Source organism: Staurois parvus, unplaced genomic scaffold (assembly GCF_062004578.1).
Source record: "Staurois parvus isolate SC_StPar_1 unplaced genomic scaffold, SC_StPar_1.0 ptg000357l, whole genome shotgun sequence".
In the NCBI taxonomy this organism is placed as follows: Eukaryota; Metazoa; Chordata; class Amphibia; order Anura; family Ranidae; genus Staurois; species Staurois parvus.
Window position 1 is genome coordinate 1,844,055 of NW_028318153.1, and position 26,550 is coordinate 1,870,604.

The 26,550-nt window shown below is 42.0% G+C and overlaps 1 protein-coding gene across 1 annotated transcript in view; it reads left to right on the forward strand.

The window, feature by feature from the left end:
- Nucleotides 1-26,550, forward strand: part of USH2A (usherin) — a 1,035,348-nt gene that overhangs the window by 461,212 nt on the left and 547,586 nt on the right. Inside the window, exon 31 of the mRNA XM_089684798.1 lies at nucleotides 7,902-8,063. Within this exon, the coding sequence (XP_089540924.1) occupies nucleotides 7,902-8,063 (162 nt within the window). The remainder of the gene's footprint in view (nucleotides 1-7,901; nucleotides 8,064-26,550) is intronic.

Genomic DNA, 26,550 nt, shown 5'->3' on the forward strand with positions numbered 1-26,550 from the left:
CCAATCAAGGCTCTCACAATGCACTGTGAAACTGCAGTGCATTGTTGGGCAAGGCGTGCAAATAGCCCACCGAACGCTCTTACCATTTGTGGCAAACACACGAGCGGCCGTTGTTTGAGTTGAACATAAGAAAGTCATCCCTACTGTTGATATATCTGAATGTAACCTGTTGAAGGAATGAAGACTCCTTGGGGCTTCAGAAGGACTTCACCAGTTCTCCCTGCTCCCTGTTCTCAGTAACATGGTGATCTGAGACCCCTAAGCATGTGTGTAATGTTGGAGAGGTTCCCAAACACACCCAGTGTAAGCCCTCACAGCCACTACTGAGATTCAAAATTACCTTGAAAGTGTGTTTTGCCCTGGCAACACATGGAGTAGAAAGAGAGAAATTTGCACAGTACAGGCTTCATCACATAGATCCACACGCCGCACATGTAAGGAGCTCTGTGAAATCGGACTGCAGCGTATTACAGAGATGTCAAATTAAACCCTAACTCTGGGAAAAATATGTTTATTAAAAGAGACCACTAGCAGGTGTTAATAATAGAAAAAGCAGCTTAGGTTGTAATACACACCTTGAATCCAGAGCAGTACTTCATGCATGGCACTCTTCTTATAATAATGCAGTAATAACCAGCTACAAGTAGACAGCTGAGAGTGGAAGCTCACCTATAGGCACATAAAATCTGGATCCTCAGACTCCACCCATCATTGCATATCACACCCCAAGCCACACCCATGTATGATTATTAAAACATAAATATTTTAAGAAACATTTGTTTTAATAAAAGACATGCAAATTTGTGTATTCCTAACCCCTGAAACTGAGACTGCAGCAGTATGTGCTGAACAAAACAAAAATCTGTTTTCTAAGAAAGGCATCTATACAGAGCAGAGATCAAATAATAAAAGTGTTTTCTCTTATATTTTATGGTAAAGAATAAGTACAATTATTGAACCCATTCAGTGAAGAAGGAAATGCTTAGTGCTGTGTGCAATACACAACATACTTATGCCACGCATAATACTCTACATACTAACCTACTAATCAAGCATTGGTACAAATACAATGTTTACTATAAATTTACAATACAGTATATTTGTCAAAAATAACTGCCTGACACCCACAATAAAACTCAAAACAGTAATATTACCAATAATGTAATTCAGGCAGAATAATATATGACATTAAGAAATACACTCAGCAAGATCACCAAGCTTTGCCTAACAAGATTGCTCAATTTTCCCCCTGGGAGTCACTGTAAATGATGGTTATGTAGGCATTGTCACCTGTCTTACAGATCCTGATGTTAACATGTGGTTTGCATGTTTTCCATTATGCAATCAATGGCTTTGCAAAAGAATTTCCAAGCTTTAGTGGTTTGTGAACAGGAGTTTGTCATTTTCCCTGGCTTCTAATGTTTTTTGTGGCACTATTTCTCCTTTTGTTCAATGATTTTGTGTCTGTTTCCTCCTGGCACTTAGCACAAAACAAATAAACTTCCATTTGAAGTATGTGAATTTTGGGTGAAGATTTTGTGAATGTTGGTGAAAACATAAATAAATAGTAGGGATGAACACAGTGATTATGGCTAAAATTCTGGATTTGGAAACTCCATTTCACTAATGGAGCTGCATAGGTAAAAATTGCTTTTAAAAAAAATAAGTCAGAGATTTATAAGGTGTACTTTGATTAGTTTACATTATTTCATTTAGGACTCCATTTACAGAAAACTCTTGGATATTGGGTGAAAACATTGATAAATAGACCCCTTAAAGTGACATTAAAGGATAAGTTCACCTTTCACAACATATTACATGCAGGGGTGGACTGACCATTTGGAAACTCGGGCACAGCCCGAGGGCCCGGGGTCAGTAGGGGGCCCCATGAGATGCCCCTGGTACCTTTTTCATAGGCTTTTTTGAGTTTAGGCAAGGACACAGGGGCCCCTTGATCCCCTATTGCCCGGGGGCCCCATGAGTTGTCAGTCCACCCCTGGTAACATGTTGTATCCATATTCAGGGTGTACCATGTAACATGTTATGAATAGACTGGCCCCCGATCCCCTGCTTTAACAGCTAGCAGGGGATCTTCTCCTGCTAGCTGTCAAATTTTTTTCAAAGTCTCTGTCCTCTGTGAATGAGAGACTACAAGTCCCAAAAGACTTAGCCGCTGTTGGCTTGTGCTTCTCATTGTACTACCATGGTGCTATTGGGCGCCATGGTAGTTCATTGATTCTTCCTGTCAGTATATCTGCTTCCCATACATCCCTTACTGGCAAGCAGGATATATGGACAGGTCTGCAGGAGACCTGCATGGCACCAGCAATCTGCTGATCACTGGTGCAATGCTTTACAGGCTCCTGCAACAAAAAATAATAAATACACATTTTTTTTTTACCTGCAAAAAAATGTGCATTTATTATTTTTTAGCAACAGGTAAATTTGTCCTTTAAAGCTTCCTTTTTTTACATTAAAGTAACAAACATGGTATACTTACTGGCTCTGCGCAATGGTTTTACATAGAGCAGTCCCGATCCTCTTCTTCTGGGGTCTCTCGCTGATGCTTCAGGCTCCTCCTCTTTGGCTAGTGCCCCCATTGAAACTCGCTTTCCACGGGGGCACATATGCAGGTTTACCTTGATGCATTTCATACATCAAGGTAAAAAAACCTTCAGTATGCAGCAGCCTCCTGAGCACCCCAAATACCTACCTGAGCCCGATCTCAGTTCCCTGCTCTCCCAGGTCTCTCCCTCTACATGAGACACAGCAGCCATTGGCTCCGGCTGCTTTCAGTCACAGCCTGTGAGGAGGTATCGGGTACGGGACCGAGTTGCACTCTGCTGTGTCTTATGGATGCAGAGAACGGGGCTCAGGAATGAGTATGTACCAGTGCCCCATAGCAAGTGTCTTGATATGGGGGCACTGCTCAGGGGAAAGGAGCCAGGAGTGGTGGCGGGGGACTCAGGAAGAGAAGGATCGGCACTGCTTTCTGCAAAATTACTGCACAGAGAAGGCAAGTATAACATATTTGTTTTTTTAAAAATAAATAAAAAAACGAGTCTTTGTAATCACTATAATGTATAGAATGCATAGAATGCATTAAGGTAAAATACCTAAAGGCTTTAGAACCCCTTTAATATTGTTTGTGCTTTTATTCTTTTCCTTTTTTGTGTACACTTTATCATTACTTGTATAATGTTGCTTTTTGCTGGGGGGTTTTCTGTGAAAATAAACTGTGCAATAATGAGTCTAATGACATCAAGAGTCAAGAAAGCTCAAAGTACCTCCACTAACATTCTGAAACTACTGAAATTCCATTGCACTCTTAAAAATGTATTCACTTTTCCCTTTGACTCCAGTGCATTTTGCCTTTTCATTCTCTTTCATTGAAGGATACAGGAAGTCTTTAACATTTGAGTTATACTGCTACCTACAAGAGCATTTGACACTGGCTAGCAAAAAAAATGGTAGGCCAGCCCTAGATAATTCCTCTAACTACCAGCATGCCTTTTCTATGGGTATCCAAAGAACATGAACATATTTTTCACAGCTACTGCTGTGTTAATTTTAACTGTTTTACGAGTTCCCAAGGCTGCCACCTTGTCTTCTATTCACACTTTTTCTAAGTTCTACCAGGTGTATATTTTTTCTTCACCTGATGCCAGTTTTGGGGTGTAAAGTCCTTCAAATGGCTGAGCTGCAGACAGTCCCCGGTTCATCATTGTTTTCTGGTGCCTGTTAGTGTTTTGTTTGCTTTATTGCCCACCCCTTAGTTGAATTGCTTTTGGACGTTCTGAAGATCAAAAGCTTGCTGGACAAGAAAGAAAGTATGACTTTTGGACTCACCATAAAATCCTTGTCTATTGAGAGACACAGGCCCTACACCTCTGTGTTTAGGATCATGCTGTTGGCACTGCTTTGCTCCAAAACTGAGGCATGTTGGTAGTGGAAGGGTCTAGCCTCGGTTGACCTACGTTTTTTTGTTTTCCAGTGTCCAGTCCTCTTGTAGACAGTATAACCCAAAGGTTAAAGACTTTTTGAGTCCCTCAATGTACTCCAAAAGTGATTTTACAGTGAATACAAAAATCCTTTTATTTTTGCCAATGTTTCAAGAAATCTAAAATATTAAATTTCATTCATCCTTAATACCTAGAGTTCTACACCTGTTTTTAGAGAATCTTTGTAGAATTGTCATAACTCACCCAACCAGGCCAATGTTTTTCAATGGTTGGAATTTAGTTTGCCTAGCAATGAAACCTGCAGGCTACAGGAGAGCTCTTTGAGTGGAAGGATCCCAATGCAATGTTTCCTGGAAATCCCTTTTAGCATTCAGTTCATCAGTCTGCCCTGGCCCTAAGAAAAAAACATTTCAATTTATTAAAAAGCCATCACACGAGTGGAGAATTTAGGTATGCAGATTCCAGCGGTATGTCACCATATTGCATCCATTTTCTGCCTGTTAGCATAGTGGAATAATATAGAAATCCACTCCATTGACTTTGTGTCTACTCTGTGCCATGGTAAAAAACACAAACTCCCAGTAGTGTTATCTGATTTCTGGAGAAAAAATCTATTTCTGCATAACGAGGGCCCATTGGATAGTGCCTCTGCATTAATCCCTGATTTCTACTCTTATATTTGCAATTCATATGCGGCATCTTTACTTCAATATGCATATTAGCATTAAGGAGAGCAAGCATTAAATAGCTCATTTTTTAAAGGACTTTTTTTTCCGCCATTAATGCGCTATATAGTACACATAGCCATGTCAGATTGTGGCCTTCATCAATGTAAGTTTTCCTTTATTTAACTAAATGTTAAAGAAAAGGTTTAAAATCTTTAATGTATTCAAGGGGACTGAAACTGGAGAAAAGTTTTCCAGGCCAGCAAAGTTTCAGTTGTTAACTGAGCCAATAATAATACTATATACACAGTATTTATTCTTTCCATTGTTATGCACACACCAAACACACAGACACGCATCATAAAAAATCTAGGCGCACTCACTACTTTGCAGTAATCGGTGCTGTCAATCCAGAGTTCCCCATGGACCCAATGTACATGAACTAATAACAAAGTTTCACTGCAGCATTTTAATGGTTGAGGAAGCATCTAGTGCAGGGGTGGGCAACTGTGGCCCTCCAGTTGTTGGTGAACTACAAGTCCCATCATGCCTCTGCCTTTGGGAGTCATGCATGTAACTGTCAGTTTTGCAATGCCTCATGGGGACTTGTAGTTCTACAACAGCTGGAGGGCCACAGTTGCCCACCCACCCCTGATCTAGTGGATTATTGTTGTGTTTTGCAAACTCAACAATACATTTTGAAGGTTTTGCAATGAAGCTTTGTTGTTTTATATGTACAGTATAAATAGTATATACTGTATATACAGTATATATATATATATATATATACACACTATATTGCCAAAAGTATTGGGACACCTGCCTTTACACGCACATGAACTTTAATGGCATCCCAGTCTCAGTCCATAGGGTTCAATACAGAGTTGGCCCACCATTTGCAGATATAACAGCTTCAACTCTTCAGGAAAGGCTGTCCACATGATTTAGGAGTGTGTCTATGGGAACGTTTGACCATTCTTTCAGAAGTGCATTTGTGAGGTCAGGCACTGATGTCGGATGTCTAATTCATCCCAAAGGTGTTCTTTCGGGTTGAGGTCAGGACTCTATGCAGGCCAGTCAAGTTTCTCCATCACAAACTTGCTCATCCATGTCTTTATGGACCTTGCTTTGTGCACTGGTGCACAGTCATGTTGGAACAGAAAGGGGCCATCTTTAAACTGTGCCCACAAAGTTGGGAGTATGAAATGGTCCAAAATGTCTTGGTATGTTGAGGCCTTCGCTGGAGCTAAGGCACCAAGCCCAACCCCTGATAAACAACCCTACACCATATTCCCCCCTCCACCAAACTTTACACTTGGCACAATGCAGTCAGGCAAGTACCGTTCTCCTGGTAACCACCAAACCCAGACACATCCATTGGATTTCAAGACAGAGAAGTGTGATTCATCACTCCAGAGAACACGTCTCCATTGCTCTAGAATCCAGTGGCGGAGTGTTTTACACCACTGCATCTGATGCTTTGCATTGCACTTGGTGATATAAGGCTTGGATGCAGCTGCTCAGCCATGGAAACTCATTCCATGAAGCTCTCTATGCACTGTTGTTGTGCTAATCTGAAGGTCACATGAAGTTTGGAGGTCTTTAGCTATTGACTCTGCAGACAGTTGGCAACGTTTGCATACTGTGCGCTTTAGCATGCTCTGACCCCGCTCTGTCATTTTACATGGCCTACCACTTCGAGTTGTTGTTGTTCTCAGTTGCTTCCACTTTGTTACAATAGCACTAACAGCTGACTGTGGAATATTTATTAGTAAGGAAATTTCATGGATGGACTTTTTGCACAGGTGGCAACCTATCACGGTACAACGCTTGAATTCACCCTAGCTCCTGAGAGCAACCTGTTCTTTCACAAATGTTTGTAGAAGCATTCTGCATGCCTAGGTGCTTGATTTTATACATCTGTGGCCATGGAGGTGATTGGAACAGCTACACGGGCTTGGGAGACCAAAAGAGGGTCTGAGAGGTTGAGAAAGCTGAGGCAGCTAGCAAGTCCAGGGGGGCTGGAGGAAGTCTAGAAGTCTCTGAAAGAGTGAGCAAACCTAAGAGGACCGGAGAAACTTTTTTGGAGGCCATGAGTGGGCCTGTGCAATGGCTAAGGAAGCCTGAAGTCAGGAAGACCAATGCTAACAGCAGCGGAGCTGCTGAAATGGAGCCAGGTGGGCTTACATTTTTCATTACTGGTTGTTGGAGAAGAAAACACATACACACATGCACACACTGTAAGGTCAAACGTTTGTGAACATTAAATCTATATACTCCTACAAGCTTGTTGGACATCCCATTTCAAAACCATGACCATTAATGTGGAGTTGGTGCTCGTTTGTGACTATAACATTCTCCACTCTTTTGAGAAGGCTTTTCATCTGATATTGGAGTGTGCCTGTGGGAATTTGTGCCCATTAAGCTAAAATAACTTTTGTGAGGTAAAGTACTGATGTTGGGTGAAAAGACCTGGCTCGTAGCTGGCATTCCATTTCCTCCCAAAATTACTCAGTAGGGTTGAGATCAGGGCTCTGTGCAGGCCACTGGATTTCCTCCACAGCAAACTCATCAAGCCATGTCTTTATGGATTCAGCTTTGTGCACAGGGCAACAGCCATTCTGGAACAGAAAATAATCTTCCCCAAACTGCTACTACAAAATTGGAAGCTCACAATCCTCTAAAATATCTTTGTATGCTGTAATATTAACAGTACTCCTCAATAGAAATACCTAAATTTATCAATACCACTGTAGTCATGATTGGCTGCTTTTGGGGAAGTTTAATTAAAAAAAAGGTTTAATCAACACATTACCATCTGTTGGCGTGATGTATGTCTTGCAGCACTCAGTGCAGGGAGTAAATGCCGGCATATGCAAACGATTTGTCACTATATATTCTCATTTTCGGTGTGATAAGTGTGTGCAGTGGTGAATGAGCAGGCTTACTTTAAAGGACTACTTCAGCAAATTTATAAAAGTACCCTAACCCCCTAAGTACACATAACTGAGCCACCCACCCCCACAGGTGCATACTTACCACCTTCAATGGTAGTGCCCCCATGTTTTTGACAGCTCAGCAGGTAAATATCTAGTGCTGAGTTAAATGGGATATTGCTCCTGCGGTATGAGTGCATCTCTTTCAAGTCTATGGAATGTCAGTGCGCTTAGAGGCCAGGCATCTTTATTTTTTTAATTTTCAGAATGAATCATGTAATTTGTCATCAAAAGCATGCTACTTGAATAAAAGGTAATGATGTATAATTATATTCCAGCTCCAGAAGGTGTTCAGCCACCTACTGCAATGTCATCTTCTAGCTCATTATTTGTGCAGTGGTTGCCCCCTAAACAGTTGAATGGGGCTATAAACACGTATGGATTATACATGGATGGAACCCAGGTTTACACTGGAGACAAGACAGAATATAACGTTACTGGTAAGTAGTGGCTCAATAATGTATGTATGTGAAATGTTTCTAAATGTACTAGAGGATTTAAAGAAAAGAGCAAAAATCCTGGCGCTTGAGCCGCTGGCTTTAGCGCTTCAGACCGATTGCAATGTATCGGGGGTTCCTTACGCGGGACAGGAATTCAAACTGAACCTTTTTGCGGATGATGCCCTCCTGACTCTTACTAACCCCCTGACGACGCTTCCTAATTTGCAACAGGTTCTTGAGCGCTTCTCCTTGAGTTCGGGTCTCCATATCAACTTGGATAAGACTGTCGCCCTCAATATTACTTTGGCTTCAGATTTGGTTTCACGCCTACAATCCCACTTCCCTTACAAATGGGCTTCCTCTTCTCTTGAATACTTAGGCATTCGCTTGACCCCCACTTATGACTCCTTGTTTGCTGCGAATTATTATCCATTGCTTAGCTCTCTATCCTCTCTTATGCATTCTTGGCAATTTCCGCACCTGTCTTGGATAGGACGGGTTAATTCGTTGAAAATGACCATCTTGCCGAAATTGTTGTATTATTTTCGCACACTCCCGGTGCGGGTTCCCCCTCATTTTCTTCGGTTGCTTCAGGCGAAGTTAATGCGTTTTATCTGGGCCGATAAGCACCCCAGAGTATCCAAAAGTACGCTTTTTGCCCATAGACTTCAGGGTGGTCTTGGGGTGCCTAATGTGACTAAGTATTATCAAGCGAGCCAGATTGCCCCACTGTCTATGTTGCACGCCTCTTCCGACGTCCCCCTCTGGGTCCTGTTGGAACTATCTAATTGTGCCCCTATCGCACTGTCGACGCTTCTATGGCTTCCCCCTGCCCTGCGCAATATGGCACTGAGTCCGATGTTACTTCATGGCCTACAAGTTTGGGACTCGGTACGTTATTCTGGTGGTCTGATGTCACCTTTTCTGCCTTTGCTCCCAATTATTAACAACCCTCTTTTCCCGCAGGTTTGGATCAGCATTTTCTATCCCTTCTTTATGCAGCTCTGAACAGACGCTCGTCGCACACTTCTCTTTCATATGTTGTTCAGTGGGAGCGCGACCTGGGAGTGGCTGTGGATCTGGAGGACTGGAATAAGGCCTGGTCACTCATAGCTAAATGCTCATTTAATAAGACCACACTGGAGGCAGCCTATAAGGTATTGTTTCGTTGGTACTGGGTTCTGGCTCGGTTGGCCCGGGCTAACCCTGCCTGTAGTGATCAATGTTTTCGGGGTTGTGGTCATCGTGGTGATGTATTGCATATCTGGTGGTCATGCCCGAGACTGTTTCGTCTTTGGTCTCGTGTATTTGGCCTCCTTTTCACCTTGTTCCATCTCTCCATACGCCGGGATGCTCGGTATGCTTTGCTTCATTGCCCCATACTGGGCCTCTTGGCTCACCAGCAGAAGTTGGCTTCCTATCTGTTTTTATCCGCCACTAGAACAATTTCTCACGCCTGGAAGAGTCCGTTTGTCCCTCTTCAGGGGGTGCGGGATCGTATGACCGCTATGATGCTCAACGAACAGATGTCGAGTATCCGCAATGACTCCCAACGTAAATTTTTGAAAATATGGGAGCCGTGGTTGCAATATGCCCTTCCCTCACTCCCCCTGGCTAGTCTGGGGATGTAATGGCGTTCGGTATTGGCGCTCTTGAATCCCTGCCCTTTGCCCCCCCCCCCTTTTTTTCTTTTTTTTTTCTCTTTTCCTTTTTCTCTCTCTCTCTGTTTTTGGTGTGACTGGACAGCTGCATTTAGTTGTTTTAATCAGTTACATTAATGTTTTGTAACTTATGTGCCATTGATAGCCCCTGCATGGGCGTACCTTTTGCTCTGTTGGTATTAGAGCATTGTTTTTCCTTTTTTTTTTATTTTGCATTTTATTTATCTGTGCAATTGATAGCCCCTGTGTGGGCGTGTTTTATTGCCTCTGTTTATACTGTTTAAAAAATTTAATAAAAACCATTGAAATAGAAAGAAAAGAGCAAAAAAAACGTAAAAGTACTTGGTGGACACAGGGAACACATGGGGTGAGGTCAAAAAAAGGTTTATTTTGCAGAAATGTCCATAATATCATTTAGAGAAATATAGAATGTTTGACTTTTTTGCTAATTTAATTAAGTGTATTATTCTATTAAAAAAACCCAATGTTTTTTTATTAGAATGAACTTCAGGCAAATATATAGAAAATATTTACAAACCAGTAAATGTGACATTCACCAAACATTCAAGGCATTTAATCATTCCCACTAATTTAAAACACATGCACCTGGAAGAGTCACCTGCAGTGAATATTTGGTAAATGTCACATTCACGGCTGTATAAATAAGCTCCAATGTTTAATGTGTGTCATGTAATGTATTTTTGAACACAGTTGGTTATACTGTATATTTTTATATTAGCTTTCTATAACTCTTTAGGCTGAGAGAAGGAGGGCTGATGTCCCTTTAGCTTACAGAAAGCATATTGGACAAATTATACTACTATATTCCTTAAAGTGTTTATTACTCCAACATTTGATATTCCTGATATGTGCCTGCTGTACCATGTACTTGTGTTAAAACGTATCCTGTTCTCTTTGTATTTCTTCATTTGTGTGAAATCCCTGGTGATCCTGCCATTCCCTCTGCTTTCCTATTTCAAACTGACCGCACTTGGCATGAGAGCACATCCATCCCAGCATGGTCAGTTTTCTGGTTGTGCTGGGGAAACAGCTTGTCTGTCCTCCAATGGCAAGATTTTGCCTTGTATTCCTATTTTACTCTGAATGTGTTGTTTTACAAGGTGAGAGTTTACATATACTTTAACTGTAATGGTAAAAGGGGACTTACCCATAGTACAGGAAGGGTATGTAAATCACAAGAGAGACGGAATTATTTTGTAGTTAAAAAGTTCACATATATGTTTTTCATGTGTTTAACTTCACATTAAAGAGAATCTGAGCTTAAAGTGGTTCTAAAGGCTCAAGGTTGCATGCATTCTATGCATGAAGGTAAAAAACTTTCTGTGTGCAGCATCCCCCCCAGCCCCTCCAATACTCACCTAAGCCCCCTCTTGATCCAGCAATGTGCACTGGAGTCTTGGCTATCCCGGGACTCCCTCTTCTCAATGGCTAAGACAGAAGCAGGAGCCATTGGCTCTCACTGCTATCAATCACAGTCAGTAAACCAATGAGAAGAGAGAAGAGGTAGGGTCGAGCCGTGGCTCCATGTGTGTATGGACACAAGGAGCAGCGGGTGCCCCCATAGCATAGCAAGCTGCAAGAGTGCCTGTGGGGGACCCGAGAAAAGGAAGATTCAGGCTGCACTGTGCAAAACCACTGCACACAGCAGGTAAGTATAGACATGTTTGTTATTTTTTCTGTAAAAAAATAAGCCTTTAGAATCACTTTAAAAAAATTTAATTTGCTACCTTGTGTGAAACATTTAGAGATGATTGTGCCTAAGTGGTACCCTGAAAAGTTTACATTTTTTGTTGAATTTGTCCTGAAAATTAGCAGTGTATACTTATGACTAAAATCTCCTAACTAAACATCTCCAGTGTAAGATTTAGACCACTGCTGCCTCTTACTGCTGGTTCTCAGCAAATCGGGGGTAAGATTTAGTGTTGTCACTACTATGCTGCTTATTGTTCTCCTTGCCAAATGGAAAACTGTACCTGACAACCTGCAGTGCAAGGATCCCCTGGCTTCTACTGTGATCATTATGTAGATCTATGCTTCCTACACCTTTGTTGTTGCCTCTTGAATATTCCTTCACCAGTTATCAGACACTTGGCAATCAGGGGGACAGTTATAAAATAAAGTAGCAACAACCTACCTCAACTAAGATGGCTCCCTCCATACAGAGACAATTCATGTTTTATTTATTTGAAGTACTTAGAGGTCTCGTGTATAGGGCCTTACAGTTTCTCCTCTAAACTCCTTTTTACTCTTGGCAGGAAAAAGCTACTTATAATGCACCTAAAGCCACATATTGTATGCACATTTAGGCACATCAAGCATTTGCACAATAATGGATTCCACTGGAATTGAAATGAATGAACACTCAAGAACTAAATATGTTTAGCGTTTAAGCACATTTAGGTGTGTCAAGTATTTTTACTGCTCCTGAATGTGCTGGTGATTTTTTTTTCCAGCCTGTAAACGCTCCTTTTCTAATATGCCTGTAAGTACCTACACTATGTTGCCGAAAGTATTTGGACACCCCTCCGAATCATTGGATTCAGGTGTTCCAATCACCTCCATGGCCACAGGTGTATAAAATCAAGCACCTACACATGCAGACTGCTTCTACAAACATTTGTGAAATTATGGGTCACTCTCAGGAGCTCAGCGAATTCAAGTGTGGTACTGCGATAAGGTTGCCACCTGTGTAATAAGTCCATCTGTGAAATTTCCTTGCTACTAGATATTCCTTGGTCAACTGTTAGTGGTAATATAACAAAGTGGATGCAACTGAGAACAACAACAGGAAGTGGTATGCCACGTGAAATGACAGAGCGTGATCAGTGCATGCTGAAGCGCACACCTCCAAACTTCAAGTGGCCTTCAGATTAGCACAACATCACTGCATAGAGAGCTTCATGGAATGGGTTTTTATGGCCAAGCAGCTGAATCCAAGCCTTACATCACCAAAAGCAATGCAAAGCATCGGATGCAGTGATGTAAAGCACGACGCCACTGGACCCTAGAGCAGTGGAGACGTGTTCTCTGAAGTGACGAATCACGTCTCTTTGTCTGGCAATCTGATGGATGTGTTTGGGTTTGGCGGTTGCCAGGAGAACAGTGCTTGCCTGACTGCATTATGCCAAGTTTGAAATTTGGTGTAGGGGGTATTATGGTGAGAGATTGTCTTTAAGGGGTTGGGCTTGGTCCGTTTGTTCCAGTGAAGGGAACTCTTAAAGCGTCAGCATACCAAGCCATTTTGGACAATTTCAAGCTCCCAACTTTGTGGGAACAGTTTGGTGATGGCCCCTTCCTGTTCCAACATGACTGCGCACCAGTGCACAAAGCAAGGTCCATAAAGACATGGATGAGCGAGTTTGGGGTGCAGGAACATGACTGGCCTGCACAGAGTCCTGACCTCAACCTGATAGAACACCTTTGGGATGAATTAGAGTGGAAACTGCGAGCCAGGCCTTTTCGTCCAACATCAGTGCTTGACCTCACAAATGCAATTCTGGAAGAAAGGTCAAACATTCCCATAGACACACTCCTAAACCTTGTGGACAGCCTTCCCAGAAGGGTTGAGGCTGTTGTAGCTGCAAAGGGTGGGCCAACTCAATATTGAACCCTACAGACTAAGACTGGGATGCCATTAAAGTTCATGTGCGTGTAAAGGCAGGTGTCCCAATACTTTTGGCAATATATTGTATGTGTGCATGGACACATAGGCTAACATAGAGGTGCTTTTTACTTCTTAATCACCAACCTACAAAAGTGCAGCTACTGAAAGAGAAAAAGTCAGACCTTGCACACTGTACTGATATATGAACATCAGACATTTCTGGCAGAAAAAACGCAAGGATGGACTGTATAGTACTTATGCATACAAAGACACAAAAAATTTCCAACTTAATTTTGATCAAGGGAGTATGACATAAGAGTGTGTTTGTGTGTTTATGGCTGCACAGTGGCTAAGTAGTTAGCATTTCCACCTAGCAGCACTTAGGTCATTGGTTCGAATCCTAACCATGGCACTCCCAGTGTGGAGTTTGTATGTTCTGCTCTGGTTTCCTCCCACATGCCAAAGACTTGCTGGTAGGTTAATTGGCCTTAGTATGTATGTGAGTTAGGGACTTTAGTTTGTAAGCTCCTTGAGGGCAGGAGCTGATGTGAATGTTTAATATATATGTAAAGTGCTGTGTAAATTGATAGTGCTATATAAGTACCTGAAATAAAAAATAGGTAACTATACTGGCTGGCAGAGCAGATTTTTGTATTTTTTTACTGATCACATTGAAAACAATGGACTGCATTTGCATCAGTTTAAAAACAAAATCCTGTATGCCTAGAAATGCTGCATGGAGCAAATGGAGCAAGAGGAACCTATAGCGATTTCCATCAATTATTTTGTTACCTTTTTTCCCCATTATTGTAAAACATGCAAAAGATAATGGAAGCTGGGTCTGAGTCTCTGAACACAGCATTTCCTATTGCATATGCATTTGGAATGCAAGCAAAGCAGGTCAAATGCATTTTTTACGCTGAAACACATCTGTTTGAGCTGTGCTGCAATTAAATGTCAAAAGCATACGTTTGACAGTGACACCAGTTTATATGAGCCCTTAAAATATTGAAAACAACTTTTGAAATTGCATTAACACGTTAGAATGTATCTAAGACTTTCGTGATTGGGTTTAGATCTACTTTAACCCAATCAATGTGGTACGCCTATATGCGGTTCTCCTTCACAGGTTTTATTGTTTGGCCACAATTGGACACATTACAGCAATTTCCGTCCATTATTTTGTTACCTTTTTCCCCCCTTAATGTAAAACATGCAAAAGAAAATGACATAAATCTTCAGTCCTCATCTTGCTCAGGTTTGAGCTAGTGCTGTGGTGGGTCAGTTGTGACACTGAAAAATGACTGCAGTTATAAAACCTCCTGAAGGCCATTGAATTCTTACTATAATAAATAGCATACATTTTAAGTCAAACTTTTTCATTCTTTATTCAAAGGTAATGGGTTTTTGTATCCATAGAAACCTTGTTGTACTTTTTCTTAGATGAATACATAAGGGATGAGAACACTTATTCGTGAATATAAATGACTGTATTATGGATTATTAGTATCTCAGAGAAAAAAAAAAAACAGATCCAGGTTAGAACAAGAACATTTAGGCTAATGTTGTTGGCGATGATGAAAACAAGTGTTTGTACTAACGCTGGGGTATTGAGTACCATACAAGGCTATATTGGTTTACAGATTCAAAATCCCATTGCAGTGAAACACTATCCTAAAAAGACCTATCATTAAACTATTTGTAATAAAGAACAGTAGTAGGAGAAATTTTATGCATTATTGTTTTGGTGGTATACATATGTTTAAAGATTCTAGTGAAAGCTGAAAATTCCAGCAGAGCTCCAGTTAAAAATAAAAAAAAATCATGAATAGCATAAAGCGGTATTAAACCCAAAAGCAAACATTTATTGTATTGAAGTATACTAATTCTTAGATGGCTAATGGGCGCATTTATTTTCTTTTTTAGGCTTTCTTACCTTTATTTTCAGCTGGTGATCTGGCCAGTAAGTCTGTTTTTCAACAGCACAAGCTGTCCTGCAGATATAGCAGTTAGAGGGTTGCGACAAACCCTTTAATGCTGATGGGGGTGCTTACAATGACCAGCCTTTATTTATTTGTGTAAAAACTTTATTCCAAAAGAAAAAAAAACCTGTTGCTGTAACTGCAACTGTAGCTTGGCTTCAAATATTAGTGTATCTAAATTTGCTAGTACATCCAACACTCCCCTCCACCCAAACTGACAATGTTGCTGTTCCGAAGGTGTCCATAAAGCTCTTACTGGACCGAATCAGTTTTCCCGAAAAAGCTTATAAACACACCCAGGCCCAAATGACCTTAGCAGAACTCACGACCACCCACTCACAGCTGTTGTCGGAGCTCGGTAAGACAGTCAAACGCAGATGTATGGTCTCTCAGAAGCTCTTCTATGAGTATACAAACAAAGAGTGGTAGATTCCTGGCAAGATGTCAAGGTCCTACCTTTCCTCAGGGCTTGTGCTGCTCCATTGGCTGACATCCATCTTAGGTGTCTGCAAAGCATTGTGGGATCCTTTATGCTTTCAGCCCCCTGCGGCTCCTCTCCCTGAGGCTTATCACATATAAGTCTGCTGTTTGTAGCTGTCCATTGCATTCGTGTCCTGTCTGTTGCACAGCAGCAAGCTCCTGTTTAGGTTCTCATTGCTCTCCTGGATACCGACTCGGCTTTGGCAAGACTCCTCCCTGGCTTCTGACCCCGGCTCTGGCGACCATCCTTCCTGGCTTCTGACCCCGGCTCTAGCGACCATCCTTCCTGGCTTCTAACCCCGGCTCTGGCGATCATCCTTCCTGGCTTCTGACCCCGGCTCTGGCGACCATCCTCCCTGGCTACTGTTCTACCAAGTCATCCACTGTTGCTGTTGGACTTGCATAGACTCTGTCTTGTTTTTGTATAATAAACCTACCTTTAATTGCACCTCTTTGTGTGTCTGGCTCCTTGCTCCCTGACACAAGAGCCCTCCGAGCAAAAAAAAGCAAACTTGACAGTCCACAAAATTCAGGGTGCTGACGGCTCCTTGGCCACCTCAAACATTGATATTGCCTCCCACTTTGAGCGGTATTATACCGCCCTCTACAACCTTCCCCCGGAACGTCCCCCGACTAAATCAGATAAATCTAGATCCACCCTGATCTAGGAGTTCCTACATCTCTATAGCCCTCCTGCAATTTCAGAAGACTTTGCACAGGACCTGGAATGAAACATCTCTTTGGATAAGCTACTTCTAGCCCTCAAACAAATGAAACCTGGCAAAAGCCCAGGCTCTGATGGTCTTTATGTGGCCTATTATAAGACTTTTATAGATGTCTTACACTATCCTTGTCTTGAGGCTTTCAATTCCTTAAACTCCCCCTCTGCCCCTCCAGATCGGCTCCTGGAAGCACACATCACTGTTATTCCCAAAGGGGGAAAGGATGCGACCTCAGTTACCAGCTATAGGCCAATTTCACTCCTGAATGTTGATGTCAAACTTTATGCAAAAATCTTGGCCAACCAACTTCTCCCGCCACTCCCCTCTCTGGTCAATCTAGACCAAGTCAGTTTTATCTCTGGGAGGGAAGCGAGAGACAACACTACTATGGCCCTAAACATTCTCCATTTCCTCCGCACTTCTCAACAACCTGGCTTTCTCCTTTCTCTAGATGCCAAGAAGGCCTTTGACAGGGTGGGCTGGGACTACCTAAAGGCCTCCTTATGCTCAGTAGGCCTAATAGGAAATATGCTTAACCACATAATGGCCCTGCCCAACAGCCCAAGTCTGGGTTAACGGCCACCTGTCGAGACCCTTCCCTCTTACAAATGGCACACGTCAAGGGTGCCCCCTGTCACCAATTCTTTTTGTTCTAACTTTAGAACCTCTGCTTCATATGCTCTGCTCGAACCCCAATATCAAGGGAATTTCTGTTGCAGGACACACACATAAAATTGCCGCCTATGTGGACGACATCCTACTCTTCCTATCGGAACCCAGAACCACTTTACCCAACCTTTTAAAAGACTTTCATTCCTTACAATTCCTCTCCAATCTTAAAATCAACTTCTCCAAATCCTGCGCCCTGAACATTACCATTCCTCATGAGGTGGTCATTTTTTTGTAAGTCTCACTTCCCATTCACATGGGAAAAGGAGGCCCTTACCTATCTCGGAATACAGCTCCCTAGCACTCTCCAAGATCTTTACGCACAAAACTTTATCCCAGCCCTTCGAGCCATTCAGGAAGACCTCTCGAATTGGCATCGTCCATGTTTTTCCTGGTTCGGATGGCTGTAATCCTTAAAATGAATGTCCTTCCCTGCCTTCTTTACCTCTTCCAGACCATTCCTATCCATTTATCGCGTGCCTTCTTTGCTCTTTGTAGAAGACTTTGCTCACAGTTCCTATGGAGTTTTAAATGCCCTCATATTTCCTTCTCTCAACTAGCCCTCCCCAAATCCAAGGGGGGTATAGGGCTCCCCGATCTTCAAAAATACCACTGGGCCTGTCATTTTACCCGAATAATCGACTGGAATGTACACTCACCCACAAAAGCTTGGGTTCACCTCAAGGACTCTCTCTCCATCTCCGCTGGTACTGCTCCTACGATGCTTCATACACACCGGCTGATTGGAGCGACCTTGAAGATCCTTCGGTTGGCATGCAAATCTGCCTCCATTTCTGATGTCCCTAACCCTCTTACCTCCTTGTGCATGAATCCGGATTTCCCACAGTGCATGCACCCATCTTTTCTGGCTGAGCACTGGCCCCACTAGCATGTTCGTGCAGAACACTTCTTTTGTAATGGCCAGTTGAAGACCCTAGCCTCACTCACTCCCCTACATGATGGATCGTGCCTTCCCTTCTTGGGCCTATCTCCAAATTAGACACTTTCTCTGCTCCAAAGCCCACTACAACAAATGGACCCGTCCTCTCACGCCCTTCGAAACCCTTTGATCCAAAAAGGAACCACAACGACAACTGATTTCCACTATGTATCTTCTCCTATTTGGAGACCAAGCCCCTCTCACACTCCTGGCTTGCAGGGCTTGGATGAGAGACTTGGAGATAGATCTGTCTTCCTTGGATTGGAACCAAATCTTCACTTACACACGTAAAGGTTTGTTGAATGTGTCAACCCAAGAAAATGGATATAAATTGGCCTCCCATTGGTATAGGACCCCCTCTAGGCTTCATCGCTTTAATCTGACCAAACCCAAATCTTGTTGATGATGTGATTCTGAGGATGGTTCACTTCTTCATATTTGGTGGTCCTGCCCTGCCAGTCAACCTTTTTGGAAGGAGGTCTACTGCATAACCTCATCAGTCTCTTCACTACCTCTTGAATTTTCCCCAGCCTAATGACTCCTCCACCATACCTCCATCCCCAGGCGCCTCTATTTCAAATTGGAACTCATCTAGTCATCACGTGACAACCCAACTAAATTTTCTCACATTTGGGCCTGCTGGCTCTACTTCCAATCAACCTCCGAATACGCTTAATTATGAGCTCTCCTCCTTGACAGCTCTCGACCTTGGAACCCCTGTCCGCTTTCTCGATTGACTTGCCTATTTGACCTCCCCCCTTGGAACTGAGTGCCTCTCTTAATATTGGATAAAGGAAATGTTACTTGCCCACTTACCTGGCTCCTGACAACATGATTACAGCCTCGATCCCTTTGAATTATCCCTATGCCCTGCCCCTCCCCCCCTTTTTCCCCCCTCCTTAGCCCTTCTTCCTGCCCCTATCCCCCTCTTAGTCACCTCCTGCCTGCGACTCTTCCCACCTCTCCTTCTTTCTGCTATCTTCCTATGTATCCTCCTTTCCCACAAACTCGCACTATCATTTGCACTTTCACTCACGCTCTCTTGACTTTTTTTTTTTTTTTTGAATGATCCTGATAGGCACACATATCATTTTGGTAAACAAGACACATATTCCTTGACTTAATATAAGGCCACTATAGATCCTGATCCGCAATCCCCTCCTACATAGATTTACCTGGTTCTGTGTCACGCTCCATCTCTCACTGACCTTTTATCGACTCTAGGGTATACTGCTCCTAGATCAGTTAGAGATCCTTGCCTTCACGAGAGCCCCTCACCCAAAACCACAACTAGGAATGGCCTTTCAAACTCTTATGTAGCTTGACAGGCTGCCAGCAGCAGAGTTGGATGGTGTGCCTGTGCCCTCCAGTCACAGCTAAATGCCAAAACCTCATGCACCATTGCTAAATACCACAGCTAAATGCCCTTAACCCCTTGATGCCGATGCAACACAAATATGCGGCCTCACCTGATACTCCCAATTCTGGGTCACATGATCGCTGTGATATCCGCTGATTGGCTATAACAGGGATTAGTCACTATACAGCCTGACCCCCTTGTTTTTTCTTTCTCTGTGAATGGAGGAGAGAGATACATTGTATCTCTCTCTCTCCTTGCATAGAGGGAAAAAAAACTGTTAAAAAAGATAAATAAATAAATATTAAATAATAACATAAAAAATAGAGAAAAAATAACTATATCAAGGTTTGATCTAGTTCAGTGCCAGGGTTAGTGTTTGGGTCAAAGTCAGGGCCAAAGGTCAGGGTCAAAGGTCAGGATTTTTTATTTAATTGTATCAGTGTCAGTTAGTGTCAGTGTCTTATAGGTAAAAAAAAAAAAAACTAGAAAACAAAATGCGCACTATTGTTTCTGGGCTGTACTGTGGGTACAAACAACAAATAACATACACATATATGGTATCTCTGCGATCATCAAGACCTGGAAAATTTATTTTGGGTTGTTCTTTGGTGGTAAGTTATGGTTGTAACAAGAAACACACAGCTAAATTTTAAAAAAATATTTTTTTTTACTATTTTGGGCCAGTTTTCCTTTGGTAATAAAAAAACATCAGGAGATATCCATTACTATTTACCACCAAATGAAAGTCCAGTTTGTCCTGAAAAAAAACATGGTATAATCCACCTGGATGTACAAAGTAGTTGTGATGATATGTATGGTTTTACTAACACATGTCAAAGTTGGAAGATTGTGCTTAGGCATTAAGATTTGTTTTACCCTTAGGCGTGAAGGGGTTAATAAAAGGGGTTAATAAAAGGGGTCACTAGGACAAATTGTAGTTGGGGCCCAAGCGTTGGATACACAGAAGGGAGAGAAGACACATGTAAACCTGGGATTGCATCTAAAGGATAAGTTCACCTTTCCACAAAAAATAATAAATGCACATTTTTTGCAGGTAAAAAAATGTTAATTTATTATTTTTTTGTGTTAGGAGCCTCTAAAGCATTGCACCAGCAATCAGTCTCCTGCAGACTGTCAATGTATCTGCTTGCTTGCACATCCCGTACGATCAAGATGATACTTCGAAAAGAGATACCAATGAAAAACCACAGCGCTCACAGCGTTGTGGTAATTCATTGAGGACTACAAGCCGTTAGGCTAAGGCTGTTGAGACTTGTAGTCCATTCATTCACAGAGGACTGTGAATGAATGACACAGCTGTGTGAGCTGAGCTCCTCATGGCCATGCTGTTTTTGAAAAATGACAGTTAGTATGGGGGAACTTCTTCCCTTACTTCTGTTATAGGGAGAAGGGGGGGGGAGAGGGCAGCGACTGCAGGATTGGAAACGTGTCACATGTCCCCCCCTATAAACCAGGTGGAAAATGTAACATTTAACATGTTCCCAAAGGTGATTTTATCCTTTAACCTCCCTGGCGGTATTCCCGAGTGTAGCTCGGGGTAAGGTTTCAGTACCACAAGCGGTAACCCCTAGCTACACTCGGGAATACCATGCGGCGCTGCTCCACGATCCCTGTATCACTTACCTTGTCCTGCGCTCCCGCGATGTCCCTCCTGCAGTGTCCCCGACAATGTAATCCGGCGGATGCCGGCATCTGTCATCTGGGTTCCGTCCCCTGTGAGCGTCGGGACGTACGGGGGATGGAACGGCTGGAAATTCAAAAATGACAAAAAGTGACATTCACTAAAATCACTAAAATCACATAGTAAAACATTACTGTATCAAACCATTTCACATACATTTTGTCCCGAGTGCTTTGTCCTGTGCCCTGCCTGCATTTTTACTGTTCTTATTGCCTGGAAACTGAGAAATGTCCATGGCGTCCAAAAAGCGTCCCTTTAGGTCAAAAGCGGTTTTAGACCAGCTAGAGAACAGCGATAGTAAATCAGAACCACTTGCAGAATTGAGTGATAATGATTTGTGGAGAAATTCGTCATCAAACAATGAAAACGATTTTGCGACTTTGCTCAGCGATGTGCGAACTTGGCGCTATATTTCAAATTTCAGTGTTTTTGGTTTGATTATATTATTAAATTAAATTTATTATTATTATATTATTATTTTTATGATTATTTATTAAATTATAATTTATGATTTAGCAAAAAAATGGTACCGCTTTCAGCACCAAAAATCTGAAATAATCATATCGCCAGGGAGGTTAAGTATGTTAATGTAAAAGTTCCAACAACACAATAACAGAGTTTCACCAAGCTTACTACCAACACTCACAGGAAATTGTGCAGGAAACGCCTAAAGCAATTTTTTGACACCAACATCAGGCAGAAGAGGTGGCTGGAAGGTGGTGTGCAGTAAGGTACATATAAACAGAAAGGCTCTTATTGATGCCCAGGTGAGAAGTCCCTATGCTGTCCCTCCTCCACTGGAACCTCTCCCTATGCTAGGCACACTCTCCTTAACCAGCAGGTTCTTGTCCCCGACTTAACCACTCGCAAAATGCATGCCAACCAAAGTGGGCAGTGCTATTTATTAACACTGCCCACACTAAAGATGGCCGTGGACGTAATCTGGTACAGCAGTGTCCAATAAGAGGACACCTACAGCCTCAGAAGAACATGAGTTCCCTCCGCTCCAACGCTCTCTCTAAATGGTGGCTGCAGAGCAATGCCACTTGTGCAAGTGGGTCAAACTTCACCTGCCTACGCAGCAAGAGAATGGAACTTCCTAGTGGGGACACAGATAGCAATAAAACCTAATAGAGTTCTAACTCTTCACCATTTTATCCAAAACATTAAAATGCAAAGATGTTTTTCCTTTACATATACTTTAAAGCCTGTGGGTCAGCAAAACAGTCATCCAACTGAGATTTTCCAAAGGAGACCATCAATGGCAGCTCCTTACGACAGGTTCACTTTAAGCTTCAAGCATAATCTTTGGTACAGATCTGACATTGCTCTTGTGCTCAGTATTCAGGACTAAGAACACTGACCTGGATAGCCGAGAATGCAGTGTCAGCTTTTCCCGAAGGCCAGGCCAAGCTGTCTGAGCTCGGTTAGAGAAGTCTTTTTTTTTTTTTTTGTCTCTGTCCTTTTCTTCCTAACAGAAGGATGTGCTGTAGTGTATTCATTAGATTAAATAGCACAGATCAGGGGGAAAACGCATTATGTCTATTTCGAGTGAGTCTATTGTATCATTTTCTGCTGTGATGCATTAGTGTGGTGTTAAAATAAAATCTGCTTATTTAAAATCCTTTTAAATAGTGTTGCAGTGTTTCCTGCTGTTACAATCTGCTTTAGGATAGCAGTTATCCTTGCTGCGGATTTCAGTTAACCTTGTCACAGACACTAAGCCTGAAGCAATGCAGACTTTAAAGGGTTTTGATTAGGAAGCAAAGCCCCGCGGTGTCATTACGGTATAAAAACTCAGCCGAACAAGCTCTGGATGTCTCGGCCTTCCTCTTGAAAACTAGTCATTGCCCACGCCTCTCTAAGTCAACCTCCCTTCCAACACAACGCTAGGCGATTGTGAGGCCATCCCCGTGCCATGAACTTACTAAAAAGATAAGTGGGACTGCTAGTGAGGAATTAAAGGATAAGGAGACTGTGTGGAATCAGTGTCAGGAGATTCCGTACTACTGTTGGGTGAAGATTGTTGACTAGCGGGACAGGGAAGCTTGGAAATTCGAAAGCCTACTGTCTACATTATTATTACCGCCAGGACAAATCACTCTGCTGCACAATCTTCCAAGTCTATAGATTTGGCGTCAGAAATGTGTCTTTCTAATGCTTTATGAAAAAGGACTCGTAAACCTGAACTATACTCAGCCAGTTATCTTCCAGCTAAAGGGTATCCCCAGCCAAAAAGCTAATTACACAGCTGGAATGCATATATAGGAACTATTTTACCCATAATAATATTTCCAAAGCAACACACTTACATTTTACATTTGTGACTGCTCTGTGGCATGTCAGCAAAAGATGTGAGGGTGACAACACTCACACACGCCACCTTGCAGACTTCATAGTATTTCTTAGTTGGTAAGGTTGAATAAAGACATCAGTCCATCCAGTTCAACCTGTGCGGGTGTGGTTGTATTTATGTTTCCACTACCTCCCATTATCCCTACTACTTCCTATATCCCTGTATATTGTATTCAATAAGATGCCCATCTAGGAGGTTTTTTTTAATTACACTGTTCAACAGGTAAAAAGTTTTGGGCATAAAATTAGCTAATCTTACATAATTTTGGGGTGCTGAAAACAAAAATGACCCTAAAAAATGTTGATTGGCTCTAGTTTCCATGATATATTCACCCATCTAATGACGTAAGCCATTCAAAATTATGATGCAACTTCAGCTGCATATTGCGCAATTGATACTGGTGACCAATAGAAAATTGCATGTATACTGAGATGATGCAATATTAGTCTTTAATTGCATCACTTCACTGCATAAAAGCTGCAGTATCTGTAGCTGATTGTAGTTCGACAGCGTCTTTACATTTCGTTTTATGCTTATATAGGCTACTCAGTAATGCCTCGAACTTGTGTGAATAAAGCAGATCATTTCTGCTATATCTGCGGTGAAATAACTTTTATCTCACAAAAAAGGAGGATAACAGGAATGATTAAGAAAGCCTACAACTTGTATTTTGGCTGCAAGATAGGAGACCAGGACAAGAGCTGGGCACCACATATATGCTGCAATTCTTGTGGGACGGCACTGGAGCAATGGTTGAATGGAAAAAAGGCATCTATGCCTTTCGCTGTGCCAATGATTTGGAGAGAGCCAACAGATCATGTTAGTAATTGTTACTTTTGTATGGTGCCTCCAATTGTAAAAGGGCTAAATAAGAAGAAAAAGTTATCTGTGCACTATCCAAATATTCCATCGGCAATACGTCCAGTTCCTCATGGAGAGGGGCTACCAATTCCTAAAGCACCAGAATCCTTCGTGGTTGAGTCAAGTGAGGAAGAACCTAAAGCGTGTAGTCACGTGCAGTTGTAAGAGATAGCCCTTTCCTCGAATACAAGAGAAAAGCCAAGAGAAGCAAAACCGACACAAACTGAAGACAAAACTAGTGAGAATCCTAAGTACTAAAATGATTCAACTTAGCTTATGGCTATAATTTTTCTTGGTAATCCTATGCAATATATTATGCCATTTAGGCTTTGTTATGTAGTCAATATCACTTGCTTTATATTTGTGGAAAGACATCTATCTATATAATTATTGTGCATTATGTAGTCATTACGCCTATAGTAGAAAACTTTCCGTTTACAGAAAAACTAGAGCCAATTGACAAATTTCATTGTTATATTTGAACTCAGAATGTGAAATTCATTAAGAAATGGATCCTTTTGTTTCCAAAACTGGCAAAAAATAAAAATTTGTTGAACAGTGTTAGTGGCACTTCCCACTGTGGAAGGGAGGTCCACATCCTTACTGCTCTTACAGTAAAAAACCCCTTACGCAGTTTAAGGTTAAATGACTTCTTGTCCAACTTCATTGAGTGGCCCCATGTCTTCTTCAGTGACCTGAGACTGAATAGTTTCCTCCAAATTCTGGAATTATCATTAACCACTTGAGCTCCTGAGGATTTACCCCCCTTAATGACCAGGCCTCTTTTTGCTACTCGGCGCTGCACTAATTCAACTGATAATTACGCGGTCATGCAATGCTGCACCCAAACGAAATTTACGTCCTTTTTTTCACACAAATAGAGCTTTCTTTTGGTGTAATTTGATCACCTGTGCGCTTTTTATTTTTCACGCTATAAACAAAAAGAAGAAATATTTTTGAAGAAAAACAATATTTTTTACTTTCTGCTATAAAAAATATATAGTAAACTCAAAGTTGGTTATAAATTTTGGCCAAAATGTATTCTGCTACATGTTTTTGGTAAAAAAAATCCCAATAAGTGTATATTGATTGCTTTGTGTGGAAGTTATAGCGTCTACAATCTATGGTATAGATACTGCAATTTACGCCATTTTTCTGCTATACAGCGCTGAGCTAGTTTAACGGACAATTGCGCGGTCATGCAATACGGTACATAAATGACATTTAAATCCTTTTTTTCCCCACAAATTGAGCTTTCTTTTGGTGGTATTTGATCGCCTGTGCAGTTTTTATTTTTTGCGCTATAAAAAAAAAGGCTGACAATTTTGAGGAAAAAAAAACAATATTTTGGACTTTTTGCTATAAAACATGTCCAGTATAAAAAAAATGCAAAAATCAAATTTAGTCATAAATTTCTGCCAAAATGCATTCTGCGACATGTCTTTGCTAAAAAAAAAACAATACGTGTAAATTAACTGGTTTACGTGAAAGTTATAGCGTTTACAAATGGCGGGAAAGATACTGGGATTTTTAATTTTTATTTATACTAATAATGGCGCCGATCAGCGACATATGGCGGGACTGCGGGACTGTGGCGGACATTTTGACACTGGGAGGGGGAACTGACTTGGGGTCACTGACATGCCCAGTGACACCAATACAGTGATCAGTGAAAAAAAAACACTGAAACTGTACTAATGTCACTGGGGAGGAAGGGGTTAACATTTTTAGAATTTGCTGTGTAAGGGGAGTGTTTTACTAGGGGGAGGGGGTGTGTACTGGACGGGGGGAGGGAGCTGATCGAGGGAGAGAAACTCTTCTCTCCCTCTTCAGCTTGTCGGCGAACTGTCACAGAGCAGGCTGTGTGTAAACAATGAAGCCCTGCTATGTGTCAGTGATTACCGCTCATCGCGGGAAAACGGCCGGTAAAAAACGGCCGTGATCCGGCGGCGGAGACCCGCTGCTGACACCCGCGGGACAGGCAGGGAGGCACGCGCCCCCTACCTGTTTTGAAGGCAGCCGTTTTAAAATGTACTTTTGCCTGCGAGCGCCGCCCTGCCACCGTTTATATGCGGTGGCTGGGCGGCATGTGGTTAAGATATCTGTATATCGCTATCTATATTGCTTCC